Source organism: Harmonia axyridis, chromosome 6 (genome assembly GCF_914767665.1).
Source record: "Harmonia axyridis chromosome 6, icHarAxyr1.1, whole genome shotgun sequence".
NCBI classification, from domain to species: Eukaryota; Metazoa; Arthropoda; class Insecta; order Coleoptera; family Coccinellidae; genus Harmonia; species Harmonia axyridis.
The window spans coordinates 602,715-623,455 of record NC_059506.1 but is presented as its reverse complement, the minus strand read 5'-3'; the positions used below and the strand labels follow the sequence as shown (position 1 = coordinate 623,455).

The following is a 20,741-nucleotide window of genomic DNA, read 5'->3' as shown; positions in this document are numbered from 1 at the left end:
GAAAATCATCCAGCTACTCTTAATGACTTAGAAATCAACTCAGAGAAATCTGGGAAAGATTAGATCAGAACATTTTAAGATCACTCATTTTGAGTATGAACCGTCGTTGCCGAGCTGTTATTAACGCAAGGGGTGGAAATATCAAGTATTAAATCACTTATCAGCATTCCAGTATTTTGAAAATTGTTTATTTCTCTTCTTTCACATAAGATTCGGTGGAATCCTGAATTTTTCTTCCATTTAATGTGTCTTGTTTCGTTCAAAACCTTCCCGAGAGATCATAAAAAATAAGTTATAAAGTCAATGTGAAGTTAACTTTCATTAAAATTGAGATTTTCAGAATGTGCATTAATTTTTTTGCGCAGTGTAATTCGAACATTGATTGTTGCTTGCTAAGTTCAATTCAAACAGTTTTCTCGTTCAACTCGCATATACCTTTTCTGAATATTCTTTGCTGAATTGATGAGTTCTACGGAAGTAAGAGAAGCATAGTCATGAACTATTCACTGTTTTCAGGCTTCATTTGGAGATACCAAAGCTGCAAAGGAAAGTTTAGCCTCCCTGGGAGCTTTGAGTATGGGTGGTGCTATCGTGGTAAGTATTAGTTGAAAATATGCTACAGCGGGTTTTTACAAGACTTTGATCATTTTTTTGATCTTGGCAATTGCCACCTACTGTTCTACCATCGATTCGACGCTTTATTATGGTTAAGCGCTGCAATTTTCGATTTTTTTTTGACACAATTATTGTGAATGTAGCTCTAATGAGCTAGATTCTGAAATTATTCGAAAATGCACATAGTGTACCAAAAAAGTGTAAATGATCAAACATGTTTTTTTTCTGATGGAACACCCTGTTTCCCATTGACTTTTTAGATTGCATGGAATAAATGACCCCAAGTTTGTTCAAAGTTTGATATGCTTTGAAAAAACGTAATAACTTCGAAATGAATGAATTCAACAAGTTTAGAAAAAAAGCTTATAGAGCAATATTCTTCTCCTTAGATTTAACTGATTTTGAAAATTTTCGGTGGATTTTCCTGTAAAATGAGTTATCCCCTTTTGTGCAATTGTCATTAGTTCAGATAAAGGTTCGTCATCACTCTCTATTCGGATTCGTCAAAAGGTTTAGAAGTAAATAATTTCATAGTACTTGCGATATATTCTTCTCTTTCTAGGTCATTATTCTCAAAATTTTCTCTGTAGATCAGAATATCCGACTCTAGAGCCTTCAGAGGGAAATGTCTGGATCTTCAAATATAAGTTCCATGTCACGGATAATTAGATTATTTATTCATTATTTTTTGGTGTCTTTGAATATCAGCACATCAAATTTTGTTAACAAAAGTTAACTATAATTCCTTTGGGTAGTTCTTCGCTTATTATCTAAAAAAAATAAAAGAAGGCTTGTGGTTTTTTTGTTATTCGTTCGTTTCGTTTTTGTTTTATTGTTTGCTGTTATACGTATTATTTTTATTTATTTATTATTTGAACTGGGGTCGTTTTGGTACGGTAAGCCTTCCGGGAACTGCGACCATGTAGATCTTCTGTTCTCTACCCTACTCATTCATGGAAACCCAAGGAGGTCGTCATTGACGTTAATAAAACTGAAAACCTCCTTAGGGGGGCTTGGCCGTTACCTCTCTGGTATCCAGAACTGGCTTATCCACATGAATGGTTCTTAAGCCAGCCAGCTCCGGACACTTGCATACCATGTGTTGGGCTGTTTCTGCTTCCGATCCACAGAGCCTGCAAATCTCATCTGCTGACTTTCCCATACGGTACAAATGATGTTTGTACCGACAATGCCCCGTCAGCAGTCCCACCATCACCGAAGCTCGGCTCGTGACAGCTTCAGGAGCTTTTTGGCGTAGGTAGGTGAAATCGTCACGAATTTCTTTGCCTGAGCAAGTCTAGGAGTGTTAGTCCAGTGGATGGTCCTGTTGTTCAACTCTCATAGCTGGACCGCAGCTTTATATTGGTCTTTTCCTAGCTCACAGAGGCAGGTTCAGCAGGTTCACCTTGATGCACTTTTTGCAAGTTCATCAACTTTTTCATTTCCTTTAACCCCACAGTGCTTTGGTATCCAGAGTAGATTCACTTCATTGGCTCTGATCAGTTGCTTTATGGTGTTACGGCACTCCCAAGTCAACAGAGACCCCTGGCAGCACGATTCCAGGGATCTCAGCGTGTTTTGGCTGTCCGTGGTGATGTAGGTATGCGCCCCCTTGAAGTTCATTTTGAGACACTCCTGAGCGCATACCTAAACAGCCATTATCTCGGTCTGTAGAATCGAGGGCTCACTTCCCACGGCTTTGGAGATCCTCAGTTTAGGTCCATATATCCCAATGCCAGTACCTCTCGCTGTTATACGTATATTCATATCAATAGTATCATTTTTGTTAAAATACTTGTTCCTGGGAAAATTTCGGTTCCCAAAACGTTGGCCGGTGTTGGGTTAATGGATGCTTTCTTTTGTCCTCTTAGATGTTCTCAGATAAAATGTGTCTCTTCATTTAAAATAGAGCTAATTATTTTTCTTTTTAGTGCGATTGTTGCGAATGCGATCCCTGCATTTGCGGACCTCGGGGACTGAACATAGAAAATATATTAGCTGCCCTGAAAACGATAATGCGCAGTGGGGAAGATTTGAACAAACTAGTCTCGGCACTCGGACCAGGAGCTATGAAAGCCTTAGGAACCATAATGGGTAAGGAAAGTGAAGCTGCTGCAATGTGGGCCACTGGAGGAGGAACAACCAGCAAGGATAAAATAGAAGCAGCGCAGCAACGAGGTCCAGTCGAAACAGCATCACAGATTGCTCTCAGAGAAGCTTGGATGCGTGGAGATTTCGATGAAATGGTAATAAAAAATTTGAGGTTTGTTCCAGCATCGATACAAACTTGGTCAGACAAATATACTAACTATAATAAATAATATAAAAATGGCTGACACCAGCAATGGACTAGTTTAGTGATGTTGATAATACTATATTTGACACGATAGAATTAAAATATAGAGCAAAACTGATAAATCGGTGAAAAAATTTTGAAAATCCATCAATAAATGACTGAGAAATAGATTATTTAAATTTACGTATTTTAGCGCGGAACGTCTTTGGTCTCCGACTCGTCTGTGACGTCACGCCACTTGCCTGTGATCGCTACACCATAAATTACGTTTAAATAATTAGCCGCGCCAAGGCTCTCGCACCGTTTGTAGTTGTACAGTGTAGTTTTAACTCGAGTTTTGTTTTTATGTCTCCATAATGGAAGGAGGCTCGTGAAAGGACAAAGTTATTTTTACTCAATAACTTATTTCAAACTTACACCTTAGTATTTTTCATATTTTTCATCAGAAATAGACAGCTAGTACTGATAGGTACTCACATCAAAATGATCTTCACACACATATGAAGTAGTTTTATGTCCAATTAAGTCACGCCTCATTAATTTGCACCACTTGTTCCTTTGATTCATGTCATTTGGTACATGAAAAAACAATTTATTGGGGTTTTTAATTGTCATGCTTGCACACATAGGCACAATACAATATTTGTAGGATTTTTTTTTATTTCAGCCATCGTGTAACGAACAAAACACAACATGAACGGCACAAGTGATTGTTAACCAATGAATTCGTAAGCACTCTGCGAATACCAGTCGCCTCGTGTAAGTGGCGTGACGTCACACACTAGACTATGAAATTATTCTTCCAAGCGCAACTTCAAAGTCCCATAACTTTTTTATTTCTCGAGATATTACAATGATTCTTCCACATTTTTGTTTCATTTCACTTAAATTTTTAGAATTAATCCTTAACAAAAAAATGAAAACTAGTCCACTGGTAATGAATGAAGAAAATACTGAGTCTGCCAGCGTTCAATAAGGTGCCTGCTATTTGGTTTGTTCGTCATCTTGGGTTGAGTTATGCGGTACTGATGATCCCTTACAAGGCTGAAACCGGTATATCGCTACTCTCCCTTGATGACATGCATTCTCCTTGGGTTACTTTCGGCTGCGTTCAGCGGAAAGAGCAGTTGCAAATCTGATCACTGAGCGCTCATAGATCCTTAAGTGATCAGAGAGCGGTTTTATGAACGGTTAGAAAATACCTAACCTCTAAAACCTCTGTTTTGACAGTTCTCACAAAGTGTTGAGCTTAGTGAGCATAATTTAAAATCGCTCAAAAAAATGGCGTCCGCTCACTGAACATGTTGAGCATTCGCTCACTGATCAGATTCGAAAATTTTCCAACTGTTTTACAACTGTTGTGTCCTCTGAACGCAGCCAATGTTTTTTGCTGATACAATAACCAGATAGATAATTAATATCGTATGATATTGCACACTTGAAATTGTACTTCTTTTTCTTTTTGTATTTTCTTCAAATAATATACTAGACTGACAAAGAAATTGCAACATCCAGAAGGAGCTGTTCAAATTAAAAATTTTTCTGGTAGAACATAGATAGTATAGCAAGGATTAAATGATTGGAATTTGGAGAAAAAATCTTGAAGGATTTTTCATGTCAACAATTCTTATATTATAGTCGTTTTTTGCAAGTTTTTTAAATTTTACAACAAACCAGCTGTTCGAAGGAGATCCAAAGTCGACGTTGTTGTTAAAATACCTAGAGCACGTGTACGCGGAATTTATCGCCAGCTAAGTGAATTTGAAAGAGGTCGAATTATTGGTCTACGGGAGGCAGGGTAGTCATTTTGAGAAATCGCTAACCGTACGAACAGAAACCCAACTACTGTTATGAGATGTTGTCAAGCGTGGTTTGATAATATAATACCCAAAATCGAAGAAGAGTAGGCACCGGACGTCGAAGGGACACAAATGAAGTTCAAGATCGACGTCTAAGACTTATGGCCTTTAGAGACCGATTTGAGACAACTCGTTCCTTGACTGATGAGTGGTTAGGAGAACAAGGCCATCCTGTAACTGTTCGAACGGTTTACCACCGGATAAGGTCTTTTGGACTGCAGCATTATCGACCCCATGTTGTGTTACCTCTGACGGTTGAGCATCGCCGGCAACGATTACAGTGGTGCAGAGAACGTCAACACTGGAATGTGGAATGGCATCAGATCGTCTTTTCTCCTTGGCTGCACTTGAGGGCCGAAGAAGGGTTAGACGACGTCGAGGAGAAAGACGTGAACCTCAGTTTGATATTGAGCGTCATGTCCACCGGACAGTAGGCGTTATGGTATGGGGTGCTATTGCACATGCAAGTAGGTCAACTTTAGTCTTTATTCGAGGTAACATGACAGCGCTGCGTTACCTTCAAGAAATAGTGGAGTGCAGCCATAAGTTCTCTCTTACCTTAACCGGCTTGAGAATCCAATATTTCAGCAAGATGAAGCACGACCTCATGTTGCCAGAGTTAGTTTAAACTTTTTCGAAGCGACCCATGTGAATATTTTGCCATGCCGTCCAGATCCCCCGATGTTTCTCCCATAGAGCATGTTTGGGACGTCATGGGTAGAAGGCTTGGAAATTTACCCCAGCCCCCACGGACTTTGGCGGCTCTGAGACATGAAGTAAAGGTAGCTTGGAATAGTATCCCTCAACCTCAAGAAGAAATGGAGCATCTTATTGCATCAATGCCGAGTCGTGTTGGGGAGTGTATAGATAATCGCGGTAGACAAACACATTACTAACAAATTCATTTAAAAAAATTTTAAACCCTCCGTTTTTTCTCCAAATTTCAATCATTTACTCCTTGTTGTACTATCTATGTTTTACCAAAAAAAATTTAAAATTTAAACAGCTCCTTCTGGGCATTGCAGTTTCTTTGTGAGTTAGTATATTGACCTCGAAAATCTTCAACTGACTATGCAGTCTTCCTCACTGCGACCTTGAACAGTATCCCCAGAAAAAAAGTTAATCTTTTGGTTGAACTATAATTTCAGACTTCTTGTCACTGTCTACCAGGAATGTGTCCGTGTCCAGGAGGTCACTACGTTTATAAACCAAAGAAAGTGAAACCTAAAAAAGGTATCGACAAAAAAAGAAAAAAAATCAGAAAAAAAGTTAAGAAAATTGGGGAAGATGGAAAAGAATATGAAGAATGGGACTGGGTACTAACGAGTGATTCGGATTTGGTGAGCCGACTGTCGGTGAGACTTCCTCCACCTTTCTGGGTAATCATTTTTCAAAATGATTGCTTACTTATAGGACACGTGCGTTTGTCCATCGACAAAACATTTCCTGACGCCTGCAAGCTCAGAAACCGCCGATAGTGAGAGATTGGTGGCTTCAAACAAACGAACCTACTGGGGTGATTTGATGGTCTGCACTTGTCCAAGGCTACAACGAACACTCGCTATCATCAAGCCGGAAAGTGTTCGTTTCAAAGACGTAATACTGAGAGCAATAAAAAATTATGGATTGGATGTGTTGGCTGTGAGTTTTTGAAAATTTCAATTCTCAAGTATACTAATGTTACAATTTTGAAAATCGGACTCATTGTTTGCACTTGTAAACCCGAAAAGTTGAAAAACAATATGATATTAGAGATTGAGAGTGCATTTCAGGTGGAATGTAACAACAGAAGAAATGAGAAAAAGAGCACGTGCTTGTAACGGGTGTTTTTTTTCGAGGTATATAACTTTAAGTTGGCATAACTGTTTAAGATGGCGACCGATTTAACAGCTGTCAAGTGATTTACTCTAAGTTTGGTTTGGCAATTCATCATGAATAGACTCACGCCTGAACAACGCTTGCAAATAGTGCCATTTTATTTCAAAAATAATGGTTCTGTGCGGAATACGTTGTAATAAACCCCTTCTTTGGGGGTATATATGTGTCAATGGAAGAGCGGCTTTCCACTGACTAAAAATAAAGAAGATATGATGTTATTGTGGGTTCGGCCCGTCGCACTAGGGACAGGTCTTTTTGTTGATTTTTCTTTCTTGAGGACAGGATTATATTTCCAGGTTAATCAAACTCAATTGATTCTTTGAAATCAAATATAATAAAGCAAAAAACAAACTTACAATATTCAAAAATTTGTACTATTTGACTCAACGGCCAAAACTTTCAATACAGAAAAATATATCTCAAATGATCCACTAATTATTCATTGAACATTGAATTTGGGAGAATCAGGACTACTCAACAAGACAAAAATAAAAAGAAACCTAAAAGATCGTTAAACTGTTACTTGCCCTTATCCCGCGGGGCTAGGTTGGTATACCTAGTTTTAATAAACTCCTTTTCAACTTTTCACACGAGACGTGTAATTTCTTTTTTTTATTCACTTCACCCCCGAATCACGCACTGAATGCTAATCTATCTTTATAACAAAACAAAATTGAAACTTTATCAAAAACCCCTGTTTTCTACTTCTGAGAATAACCTAGCTCGTCCTTTCTTAGAGTAAAACAAATTCTTCTTTCTTAAATACTTGAAGTTCCTTGAACTCACTCATCTGCTGAATTTTCCTTTTTTATTTAACTCAACCATAAAAAATAGGACTCTTATCTTAAAAAAAAATTGCTTTACCTACTCTAAGTCCGGTTTCGCGACCGACGTAATATTCCCGTTACTATTGACTTCCCTGAGTCCCCGATCGATACTGCCTAATTTTTCTAATCCATTTTCCCAATTGATCTCTTACAGAGGGGCTTAGTTGAGGGAATTAAAAGCAATTTCATGTTATTTACCAAATATTTTTCCAAAGAATTATTCCGTTCAAATATATTAGATCATCATAACTGCGTATTGAACCTTGAAAGACAAATTTGAAAACCGTGTTGACCACTCAATTTATGTGGCATTAATGATCAATATACTTGAGATACAGAACAAAGAAACTGCTGAAAGATTTAATTATGAATTATCGATAATTCGAACCTCTCGCACTGTGTAAAATTTGGTTCGATTCAATTTAGAAGGTTTGACCAATTTCCCATTTATTACAACGAATCGCGCACTACGTCCATTTTATCGATGAAGCGCACTTCTGGTAGAATGGCTACGTCAACAAACAAAACTGCCGCATTTGGAGTGAAGCTAATCCTCAAGTGTATGTCGAAACACCGTTACATCCAGAAAAACTGACTGTTTGGTGCGCTTTATGGGCTAGTGGAATCATTGGTCTGTACTTCTTCAAAAACGATTATGGCCAGAACGTTACAGTCAAAGGTGATCGGTATAGAGCCATGATTACTAACTTTTTAATTCCTGAATTGAACAACCATGATGTCCAGGAGCTGTGGTTCCAACAAGACGGCGCAATATGTCACACAGCTCGTGGCACAATCGATTTATTGAAAGACACGTTTGGTGACCGCCTAATTTCACGTTTTGGACCTGTGAATTGGCCTCCAAGATTTTGTGATTTAACACCGCTAGACTACTTTATGTGGGGCTATGTAAAGTCATTGATCTATGCGGATAAGCCACAAACCCTTGACCATTTGGAACACAACATTCGCCGTGTTATTGCCTATATACGGCCACAAATGTTGGAAAAAGTCATCGAAAATTGGACGTCCAGATTGGACTACATCCGAGCCAGCCGTGGCGGTCATAAGCCAGAAATCATATTTAAAATGTAATGCCACTGATTATCTTGCAGATAAATAAAATTCATGTCAATCGAATAATCCATCGTTGTTTTATTGCAATTCAAAGTTCTATAGCTCTAAAAAAAACACCCTTTATAATGTACAGTGACTAAATAAAACACAGTGGCGACAATTCGTTCAGATTGAACCTAAAAATGAACCATATGGCTTTAGCATAGAACTTGAGAATACAATTGACTGAACTGAACTGACATTTAGTCAAAATTAAAATTATTTTGGGCCTGATAGTATTTGATTGTATATAGAACAAATTTATTCAACTGAATTATACTACAGTGACTTATTAAAATGGACATTTACATTTTGAATAAATCCCAAAAATCAGAATGAGCCATGTTTCATCCATTGTCACATATCGACGCAAAATTCAGGTTTAATGCACTTTAACAGCTTGAAACACTGCTGAGAATCATTAACACGTTGTTGCTTTTGATCGATTGTGAGCTCACGCGGCACCCATTTTGCACCCAGCCTTCTCATGATCTCATGTACAAATATTCGTGAATGATATGATGTACACGTTTCAGATGATATCTTCACAATGTCTGCTATCTCGATCAACTTCATTTTACGGTCATTCAAAATTATTTTGTGAACTTTTTTGATTTTGTCGTCGGTGATAGCCTCTTTTGAGTATCCACTGCGTTCGCCGTCTTCGGTGCTCATTTCACCACGTTTAAACTTAGCATACCAATCAATGATAGTTGATTTTCCTGGTGCAGACCCCGAAAACTCCTCATCAAGCAAATATTTTGCTTCAATTGGATTTTTTTCCTTTCAAAAAGCAATATTTTATCAGCACACAAATTTTTTTTCCATCATCAAATAGCAAAAGTAGCTACACTCACAACGCAATATCTCACAAACTAATGGTCGGACTGCTGTCAAATTTTGACACGTGTCGTTTGAAGGTTGGTTCTAACTAAAAATCATACGGGTTTATTGCTAGCACCGCCATCTGTGCATCAGACCGGGGACTTTTCAATTGGCCTTATAGGTACACAATTCCGTATCAATTTAATATTTAAATCAATAAAAACATAAACACCTTCGTACCTTCACATTCTACTAATTTTTCTACTTCTTCTCCTTTTTAGGAACGGCAACTACAACTTTCTCCAGAGGAAGCTTCAGAAATATATGCGAGCCTTTATGGCACTCCCCGATTTCCAAATAGGGTTGTATCTGTTAGTCAGGCACCAGTCGTAGTATTATCTTTGGGCGGAATTGACGTAGTGAAAATTTGGAACAATATCATAGGGCCAGATGGTACACTTCCGAGTGAATGGTTTTTTCCTTCCTGGATTAATAGAAAATTTGGTCATCACGGAGAAATTGTTGATGGATTGCATGGTTCGAAGAACCTCCCCGACGCAAAACAGGAGAACACATATTTTTTTCCAGATTGTGAGTTTAAATTATTCATATACCTACATATTCATTGAATTGAAAAAAAATCAAATTGGGAATTACTTATTATATATAAAGGGTGTTTTTTTTAGAGCTATAGAACTTTAAATTGCAATAAAACAACGATGGATTATTCGATTGACATGAATTTTATTTATCCGCAAGATAATCTTGTGGCATTACATTTTAAATATGATTTCTGTCATATGACCGCCACGGCTGGCTCGGATGTAGTCCAATCTGGACGTCCAATTTTCGATGACTTTTTCCAACATTTGTGGCCGTATATCGGCAATAACACGGCGAATGTTGTCTTCCAAATGGTCAAGGGTTTGTGGCTTATCCGCATATAGACCAATGACTTTACATAGCCCCACAGAAAGTAGTCTAGCGGTGTTAAATCACAAGATCTTGGAGGCCAATTCACAGGTCCAAAACGTGAAATCAGGCGGTCACCAAACGTGTCTTTCAATAAATCGATTGTGGCACGAGCTGTGTGACATGTTGCGCCGTCTTTTTGGATCCACACCACCTGGACATCATGGTTGTTCAATTCGGGAATGAAAAAGTTAGTAATCATGGCTCTATACCGATCACCATTGACTGTAACGTTCTGGCCATCATCGTTTTTGAAGAAGTACGGACCAATGATTCCACCAGCCCATAAAGCGCACCAAACAGTCAGTTTTTCTAAGTGTAACCGTGTTTCGACATACACTTGAGGATTAGCTTCACTCCAAATGCGGCAGTTTTGTTTGTTGACGTAGCCATTTAACCAGAAGTGCGCTTCATCGCTAAAGAAAATAAAATGGAGTAGTGCGCGATACGTATTGCGCACAGAACCATTATTTTCGAAATAAAATTGCGCTATTTGCAAGCGTTGTTTAGGCGTGAGTCTATTCATGATGAATTGCCAAACCAAACTGAGAATAAATCACTTGACAGCTGTTAAATCGGTCGCCATCTTGAACAGTAATGCCAACTTAAAGTTATATACCTCGAAAAAAAACACCCGTTAAATAGGCGTACAACTTTACTTCCGTTTTTTTTTCCGAATTCCGAGGCTTTATTGTAAAAAACTGGTTCTACATTTATGATTCAAAGTATTGTCCATGGCTGGCTACTACTTTCTCCCATCTCTCGGGCAGCGTACGAATCTCGCGTTGAGAAAATTGGTCATCTTTAGAAGCGATCCACGAATCGATCCAATTTTTTACTTCTTCATAAGACCGGAAGTGATGGTCAGCCAGGCCGTGTACCATTGACCGAAACAAGTAATAGTCCGAGAGAGCAACGTCTGGAGAATACGGCGAGTGGGGTAGGACTTCCCATTTCAACATTTCCAAGTATGTATATCTTGACCAATTTCGCAACAATAGGTCGAGCATTGCCATGCTATAAAATCACTTTTTATGTCTCTCATTGTATTGCGACCGTTTCAATGATCGGCTCAAACGCATTACTTGCGTTCGATAACAATCGCCTGTGATTGTTTCAGTCGGTTTTAACAACTCATAATACACTACGCCGAGCTGGTCCCACCAAATACTGAGCATGACCTTGGAACCGTGAATATTCGGTTTGGAAGTCAACATGGAAGCATGGCCGGGATGTTCTTATGATTTTCTGCGCTTAGAATGATCGTAATGAGCCTATTTTTCGTCTTCAGTGACAATGCAATGCAGAAAACACTTCCGTCTTTGCCTTGCAAGCAGCTGTTCATAAGCAAACCAACGCCGTTCAACATATCTCGGCTGGAACTCGTACGGCACCCAATTTCCTTGTATCTGAATCATTTCCATGACTTTCAGGCGTTTTGAAATGGCTTATTGCGTCACTTCCAATGATCCTGCAAATTCTCGTTGCGTTCGACACGAGTCTTGATCAAGTAAGGCCTCCAATTCTGAATCTTCGAAAACCTTCTCTACCGCCATGCTGGTCTTCGACGTCAAAATCACCGTTCTTGAAACCACTCGCGGCACGTTCTTTCACTAATAGAGGCCTCACCATAGGTATTTGAGAACATTCGATAAGCCTCAGCCACAGATTTCTTCATATTGAAGCAGAAAATTAAAACCTACCGCAAATGACGAGAATTTGGCTCGTAAGCTGACATGTTTAATCGAGAATAACTTAAAGATGCAGACACAAATCGACTAATATTTCGATGGCGTTATGTTTACGAATACCTAAGCTTGTCGTATGATATCTACGATCTACTTATTTCGACTACCACTTATCGCTACAGTCACCTAGCTATTGGAAAACTGTGGAAGCAAAGTTGTACACCTAATAATAAGACATCAGAAGACAGGTTTCCAAAGCTTAGCTGGCATATGTGTTTTTAATAATGAAAATAAAGATATTTCAAACTCTCTTCGAATCACAAATCTACGCCTTTCAGGTTATATTGATCCGCTCATGAAGAATGAAGTAGATGTGAAAAATTATATCAACACGTATGTAAATCCAACTCTTCTAAAAGGATTGACTGTCCTGGCAAGAATGAAACCCAGTGATCCAGTGGTATTTCTTGCAGAGTGGCTTCTAACGCATAATCCCTTTCAACCTCATTTTCCTACCCATATCACTTTAGCACCGCGTTGAAGACTAAAAACATTAATGATGTACGAAATAAATGATCAACATAAAATTCTTATATGCTTAAAATCTCCAATTTTTTTTTAAACCGACATTCCTGTGAGATCAAAAGCTCAATGTTTGTACTGTTCTTGTTCTAGAGAACCAATATACAGGGTGTCCCGTAAAGACCACGTCAAACCGAGGGAGAATGTAGATCAAAGGATAACCCACCAGCTATGACAAAATTTCTATTATAAAAGTCTTAGCGTTTTCGAGATATTTTTTTCTTTGGAAAGTAATGAATTTTTGCCCCTTTCAATAGTTTTGTCCTTACGGTTGGTACAATTTTACACCTTTTTGGTTAATTTTTTCAGTAAAATATTGCTGAAGAATGATTTCAACGTTTACATTAATAACATCCTCCGAATATTTTAAGGAGGGGCTATGAGAAATATTTTATTGGATATTTTGGTAATGGATTATTTTGTTCATGAAGTTTAGCCCATCGTAGTGGAACCAAAATGTACCGAGCTATTGCTGCACATTACACCAATAAATTGTCTATTTTATAGTGATTTCAAAGAGGTATCACACAAGTCATTTGTTATTCAAAGAAAAAAGATATGGCTGTTTTTATCCAAATGGTTACGTTTCTGACAAAATCAAGTTTGTCAATTCTGTTAAGAAATCTTCGATGTTGCATTACTTAGTGAACAATGACAATTGTTTATGTGCGAAAATATTACTCGCATAATTATTCACCTCAACGAAATTCAATTTTGCCGGCAAATTTTGCGAAAACATCATGCAGATCCAGATTTTTTTAATAAGATCATTTGGAGCGACTAGTCTTTCTGTACCAAGGATGGGTAGCCGATTGCTGAAAAATTGTTCGTACAGAAGTTTTGCCCTAAAATCTGAAATAAAACAAGGGTTTTCATTTCCAAAGTTGACCACCCTCCTTCCAAGGGTGAAGGAAATGGAAGAGGTTGTAGCATAATTGGACTTCCCTCTCAAAACTATCAACATCTTTCCATAAGAGATTTTAACTGATTATTACCCGGTATAATCTACTGCGTAGTTGTTGTATTTCTCAAATAAAATACTGTGTGGATATAAAATTATTTGTTCTTTTAAAATTGTAGTTCCTCTGTAAAGCCAGGTTTGAAAGAGATTACTGACGTGTATGAAAACCAAATACATCAAATAAAGAAACATTTGTGAATTTCAAATTCCTATTGTGAATATAAAGTGGAGTTTTCCAGTAAAAAATCATTTCTGACAAAAAAAAAATATATCAATGAATAATTTTTATTGGTCATACTCAACATACTATGTGCATAAAATGAAGCATGAACCATGAAGCATCAATGACACTTACAGCTTATTCCACTAAATGAAAAAAATTACATTATATTTTTTATAATTTCCTCATTCTTCTGAAATTCCATCTTTAACTCCTTTATAGCATTTGCATATTTTCTGTTCAGTTCTATGTAACCATGTAGGGAATCACTCATTTCGTCTCGTTTCTTTTTTTCTTGTAATAGACGTTGCTCTAATTTCAATTTAGATTGTTTGATACCTTCAAGAATATTTGAAAACTGTTGGAGAAACTCTTCTTTGCCTTCTTTCGAACGCATTGCTCTACAATTTGAATCAAATGACAATTTAGCCACAGAAAATTCCGAAAGCTTAAAAAAATCAACCTATTATATCAGTAAAATCATATCTAATCTAATCATATTCTAATTGTTGCAATCAATGACTCACCCTGTATACAATTGAAAGTGTTAACTCTACTTACTCAGGATAATTGTCAATTACAGAATTCAATAAAGATAATTCTTTCTTCATATACTGTCTAGTATCTTCCAAAGTATTGTAAAGTGAGTAATATTGCTTAGTTTCCTTATGCTTCGCTGAAACTATAAATGAAATTAGCAATGAAACAGATTTGACGGAAAACAATAATACTTTGATTGTATAGTTCAATGAATCTTTTCTGATACTGAGACAACTCGGGTCGACTAGGAATTTCATCTATTCTTCGTTGCAATGTTGATATTGCTCTGTTTTTTTTAGCTACTTGTAATCTTAGAACCTTCAGTTTTTCATGTTCATCTTCAATGCGATGATCGAGCTCCTCGCATTTGCTATCTGCTGATGCAGATTTTGTCTCGATTTTCCTTAAAACAGACGTTGTAAATTGCATGACATTGGTTGAATATTAGATGTTATATTTTTTTTTCTTTGGCGAATTCCAAAGGTATATTTTTACAAATAATAAATGAAAAACTCACTCAATAGAAGTTGTTAAAGAATGTGATTCTTTCTTGCAGTGCTCTTCAAATTCTTGTCTCTGTTTTTCCAAATTGTCCCCATGAAGCAGCAATTCTTCAACAGCGTTTGATTTCCTAAAATGAGAGGATACAGAGGTATTTACTCTTTCAATAGATAAATCTATCCAAACTCACTCAGAATTGTTTTCGTCAGTGGCCAAAGATTTTATGGCTTCATTAATATTGCATTGTTCCAGTTTTATTTCTCTTATTGATTCCTTTATTTTTTCTATGCTCTCTTTAATCTTAGATTGATTCAAAAGTGATTTCTTCAAATTCTTTGTGATATCTTCCTTTTTTTCCATCAAATTAGAAACTTGATTTTCTTCACCAGATGGAGAAGTAGCATTCTGTGATAAAAATTTTAAAAAATTAACATATTAACCTGAAATTAGTAAAATCTTTACCTCAAAGTCCTTTTTGAGATTATTATAATGCTCTGAAATTTTTTCACGATCTTCTTCTGCTATTTCGTCATAATCACTGGTGTCCTCAAATAGTAGATTGATAAGTGTCAAATGATGATAAATCACATAAGTTATCCTTACCTGGGTTATTTGTCCTAAATTGTCCATCATATGATTAATCACCTGTAGAAAACTTGAAAATCAAATGTAAAAAGCAACTTATGAAGATAACTAATAATATTACTCATATAAAATGATGTCAGGTTGGTCAATATTCCTAACATTGGGTTAATTTGGTCTTTACTAGATGGAAATTCATTTGAATCGAAATTAAATGACACTTATTCTGTTTCCACTTTTTAATTACACAGGCCAACACACATTTTGTGCCAGCGATTTTTTAACTGTCCCTGAGTAATTTTTGGATGCAGAATGTAAAAAAGTTCTCAGATTTTGTCTATCAGATCTAGTTTTTGAGATTTTTTAAGAAATTGTGTATATAATTTACGTTATAACTGTTATAATATATAATATTACTATTGACAGTTAAAAAAAACAAAGACACATGGATTTAAGTATTTATTGCAAAAACTTAATTCACATAATTACATTAGTCACTAATCACATACAAATTTTCTTTTATACGATTTTCTAGAATGGAGTTTACTAGGGCAGTCTCGCTGAAGGCTCCAGCAGTAGTCCGCCATCATGTGGCTATCCCATCGTCCTTGATAACGATCTTCCATAGTTTTAATATCCTGGTGGAATCTTTCCCCCTGTTCTTCACTACAATCACCTAAGTTTTCTGGAAAACGATCTAGGTGGCTGTGGAGGTAGTGAACTTTTATACTCATGTTACAGCCGAGAATATTAAAATTTGAAAGCATAGTTTCCACTAATTCTACGTAATTCTCTGCTTTATGATTGCCAAGAAAATTTTGTACTAATTGAACAAATGAACTCCAAGCGTTAGATTCAGTCTCGTTCATTGATGTGGTGAATTGTGGATCTTTAACAAGTTGCCTTATTTGAGGACCATCAAATATACCAGCTTTTAGTTTTTCCGTGCTAATGCCAGGAAATTTACGTGACAAATACCAAAAACAATTTCCATCTCGATTTAAGGCCTTCACAAATTGCTTCATTAGGCCTAGCTTGATATGCAAGGGCGGAAGTAAGATATTTTTTCTCTTGAAACCAAAGGTTCGTTGATCACGTTTTGTATTCCTTGAATCATGACATCTCTTGAAGGCCAATTTTTGTTAACCCAGTGCTCATTTTTAGCTCTGCTGTCCCAAAGGCACAAAAAACAAGGATATTTTGTATAACCACTCTGCTGTCCAAGGAGGAAGTTAACCATTTTTTAATCAACACAAAATGACCACTGATGTTCTTCGTATTTAATTTTTCTCAAAACTAATGCTATTGTTTCATATTCTTCCTTCATGGTAGTAGAATGACCAATAGGAATTGAACCATATTTGTTACCGTTATGTAAAAGAACACATTTTAAACTACGTTTTGAACTGTCAATAAAAAGGCGCCAATCATCTGGAGTGTATTCAGGCAAACCCATTCTTTCTAAGAGCCCTTTTATATTGTTACAGAAAACCAAGTCATTTTCCTGAGTGAAAAAAGGCAGCAGATCCTTATCTCTTTTACGATAAAATGTAATATTAGTACCTCGACAAAGTAGATTTTTTTCTTTTAATCTGGATGCAAGTAATTCAGCGGATTCCTTTAAGAGATTCAGGTCTCTTATAAGATCGTTTAGTTCTTCTTGATTGAAACACTGCGGAGTTGATAAATCTGCTTCAAAATCGCTGTCGTTTTCTGATTGAATTCTTTTAACTTCGTCAGACGTTGATGTTTCTGTATCATCTTCTGTCAGTTCGGGTAGACTGCTGAATGATGGAACGGGTATTTGTTCCGAATGCACTACAGGCCTTCTTGCAGAATCTAGATCAGGATATGTCCATTTGTGTCTGTTGTTTCTATTTATGCCTTTAATATTAACGAGACAAAAATAGCAGTCGTCATGATGGTTCCGCGGTTCTCTCCAAACCATTGGTACACCAAACTTTAGGCACTTCCTCTTTTCAGTTGTCCACTGTCGCAAATGTTCAACACATGTTTTACATATGAAATGTGGGGCCCAAGATTTATCTTGATCTCCTAAATGAACGCCAAAATAGGCTAAATAAGCTCTTTTCACAAAGTCAGAAATCGTTTTTCTGCTCTCTTTCAAAGTGTATTTACCACACACATAACAAAAAACATCGGGATGATTTACACAGGTACGTCTGCTTGTGGATGCCATTGTTTCAGTTTAGTGTCTTGATACTACAAAACGACCAAAATTTACACAAAATGATAGCACAACTTTACTTGGGAAAACTCAGTAATATACTAAATCAAGTACAGCCAAGCAGGTATAGAAGGATCGGGTCATAGGCAATTACAGGTATAAAAGTAATTAAGAGCGCATTGTATTGAGTAGTTCCTAGTATAGGAACATTGGGTCAGGGACAATTCCAGGTATCCATTTGGCTAATTAGATTCTGGGAAATTTCTATTTTGACGATTAAGTACATATTTATCTCTTTATTTGTTGTCCTTTATCAGAAAAAAATATATCATTTAACCTGTAACATGTATCTCAAAAACTAGAGCTGATAAAAAAAATCTGGTGGCATTTTTGGAATCAGCACATTAAAAACATCTAAAATCAGGTGTTAGATTTCTGGCACCAAATTTTTTTTTTCATTTTGTTGGCCTGTGTTATAGGTATAAATAACAATTGTTTCCTTATATAGAGTAGCTGCTTAATATTTTACATTTCGAATATCTGATTCAAAATGTAAAATCTGAAGCTTCTGTGTAGCGAATTGTTATTCAGACATAATTAAAAAGGGGAAATAGAATAACTGTCATTTAATTTTGAGTGGAGGATTTGTGAAATAAATTCAGGCATAACATGAGGAAATTGAAATCAGAAAAAAGGAAAATGCACATCCTGATGTGATGAAAAATTAAAAAACAGATTAAAGAGAAGAAGAAAAGATGGCAAGGATACATGAAAAATAGAAGCAAATATAACTATGAGAAATACAAGGAAAAATTATAAAGATTCAAACAAAAAATAATAAAGGGAAAAGTTGGAAAGATTTTGAATAAGGAAAAAAGAGAAAAATTTGTAGGAGAACCAAAAGTTATTTCACAGAGTACTGAAAAAAATTAGAAGCAAGAGACAATTTCAATAAAGTGCAAAACAAACCAAGATGATTGATTACACAATAAATTGAGTTTTTGAGATTTTCTCAATAACTCAAATTAATTCTATCAAACATTGAAAACATTTAAAAAACTCACATCCTCCTGGAAGTTGGGATTCTCTTCAATATTGTCCCGAGTTTGTGATATATCACTTCTGTAGCCATATTCTAATAATGTTATTTGAACCTTGGAGTTTAGATCCTTGTAAGGTACTATGCTCTTCTTTTTAAACACTCTATGAGGTTTATACACTTCATTCACCATTTTTATATTGTGCAAAAGTTGTTGTTGCTTGTCAGTAAGTCCATGGTTTGGATAAAAGTTTTTTTCGAACTGGTTCAATGCATACGAATAGCAAAATTTTGAGACATCTTTCCTATATTCCATTGAACGTTTCAGCAACCACTGGAATATGAAAAATCCATAGTAAAATTATCTTTATTTGGTACCAGCCGAATATCATATATATTCCTTGTTGGGATATACAAGTTTTATCCAAAACAATCCATTTTATATTAAATTTAATGTTTGAATTGTTGGAAGTGGTTAAAGGAATATTTCAATTATTTCAACCCAGAAGTTGTGATTAGCTTATTTCTATTTTATAATTGTTCTGATATTTACTTCCTAAAATAAAATAGACTTCTTACTTGTATAACTGGAAATATATGTATAAAATCTAATCCTTGTATTTGATGTGGTTCGATTGGATGTGGGCAATGAATTTGTGGTAAGACTGCAACTATTTTCTCAGTCAAAGCACTAAAATCCAAGTATTCAGAAAATTGTGTAGTATAAATCAAAATTATTACATTTTTTGGCCAATAGTTGAATTCTCCTGGAAAAGTAAATCCACATCGACTTCAATGTTGCAAAATTCTATACACCATGTCATGCCCCCAACAACTTTATCAAAAGGTGATAAGTTTTTAATCCTAGCTCGAAAATATCCAGCAGCTACAAGTAAGTCTATTATTTCTTGTAGTTTTTCTGATTGTTCTTCATCTTCTCTTATATCGGCCTGCAAATATATATCACAATGAAATTGGGAACATGAAATCTTAAACGAGGAAAAAAATTAGCTCAAGCAACCAAATATTTAATGATCTAAATATTTTGTATATGTAACTTTTGAAGTATAATTAAGTAAATTGAACATTCAAATGAATTAATGGATTAAAAATTAAATTAAAGATCCATGCAAATATGTCCGATAAACAATAGGGCAAGGGTATAAACTCAACCCGTCATCATATCCAAATGCAGGTTGGTAAACATATTAATATTATTATGAATTAATTATTAATGATGTTCCCTAAAATGACATAATTGCCTTAATTTTCAAGAGATACCTGATAATTTTTCAGGAAATAGTATGAATTTTCTTAAAGAAGATTTTAAAGTTATTGTATTCTATGTTTATCTGATATTATAGAGCAGGATCAAGTTATCGATTTATTCCTCTTGAATTTGAATGAATTATCTTTGACGTTCTATCTGTCCAGGAGTGGTATTCATGTATAGAAATATTGCCTAGGCCACCCTATAACTTCTTAAGTGAACTGGTAAAGAACTCGTTTTCTATAGTAAGCATGTACCAATACCATATGACACTCATAATAATGTTGCAATATGTAGTATTGTAGTTATTATAGTATCATGTACATAATTCGTTTAGAAGTAGAACTTTTATGAGATATGCACGATAACTACTTGTAAACTTTCAATAATTACATGATAACATTCATCAAACATAATATATCGCTGCAAATACAAAATTTTCAAAAGACATACTTCATTATTTCTTTCCGCAAGTCCTTTAATAAATTTCGGTTTGAACTTAGGGAAACGATCATTTTTTTTGGTTGCCATTGGTCATTAGACACAGAATTTTGAATAAAACTAAAAACAGAAATTGATCTTTGATGTTGATATCAATATCATTGAAGAGTTCTGTATTTATGTTTACGTTGTCAACTTGACAATGACAACGTAAATTTAGGTTGACAATTTCAACCACAGAATACTAAAACGTTCATAAACGTACTCTTATCATAGACCTAATATCAATTGTGATATTAGGTCTATGTTTCTTATATATTTATTATTCTGTGGTTGAAGTC

General features: G+C 35.8%; 2 protein-coding genes across 3 annotated transcripts in view; one reads left to right on the top strand and one right to left on the bottom strand.

Annotated features, from left to right (window-relative positions):
- The window catches only part of LOC123681955, a 43,794-nt gene extending 31,117 nt beyond the window's left edge, over positions 1-12,677 (top strand). Inside the window, exons 3-8 of one of the 2 annotated variants that reach the window (XM_045620342.1) lie at positions 517-594; positions 2,547-2,861; positions 5,919-6,125; positions 6,184-6,411; positions 9,698-10,007; positions 12,415-12,677. In XM_045620342.1, coding sequence (XP_045476298.1) covers positions 517-594; positions 2,547-2,861; positions 5,919-6,125; positions 6,184-6,411; positions 9,698-10,007; positions 12,415-12,617 — 1,341 coding nt within the window. In that variant the 3' untranslated portion in view covers positions 12,618-12,677. The remainder of the gene's footprint in view (positions 1-516; positions 595-2,546; positions 2,862-5,918; positions 6,126-6,183; positions 6,412-9,697; positions 10,008-12,414) is intronic. The other variant, XM_045620343.1, reaches the window with a different exon arrangement.
- A 1,211-nt stretch (positions 12,678-13,888) lies between these two features.
- Positions 13,889-20,610, bottom strand: LOC123681956 (coiled-coil domain-containing protein 93). Its single transcript, XM_045620344.1, has 11 exons — positions 20,413-20,610; positions 19,431-19,639; positions 19,269-19,380; positions 18,715-19,023; positions 15,484-15,525; positions 15,343-15,426; positions 15,071-15,285; positions 14,897-15,010; positions 14,571-14,782; positions 14,401-14,521; positions 13,889-14,240 (listed from the first exon to the last, which is right to left on the bottom strand). Exons 1-11 carry the CDS (start codon positions 20,488-20,490, stop codon positions 14,000-14,002), a joined length of 1,737 nt encoding a protein of 578 aa, XP_045476300.1. The 5' UTR covers positions 20,491-20,610; the 3' UTR covers positions 13,889-13,999.
- Between the last annotated feature and the right edge of the window lie 131 nt (positions 20,611-20,741).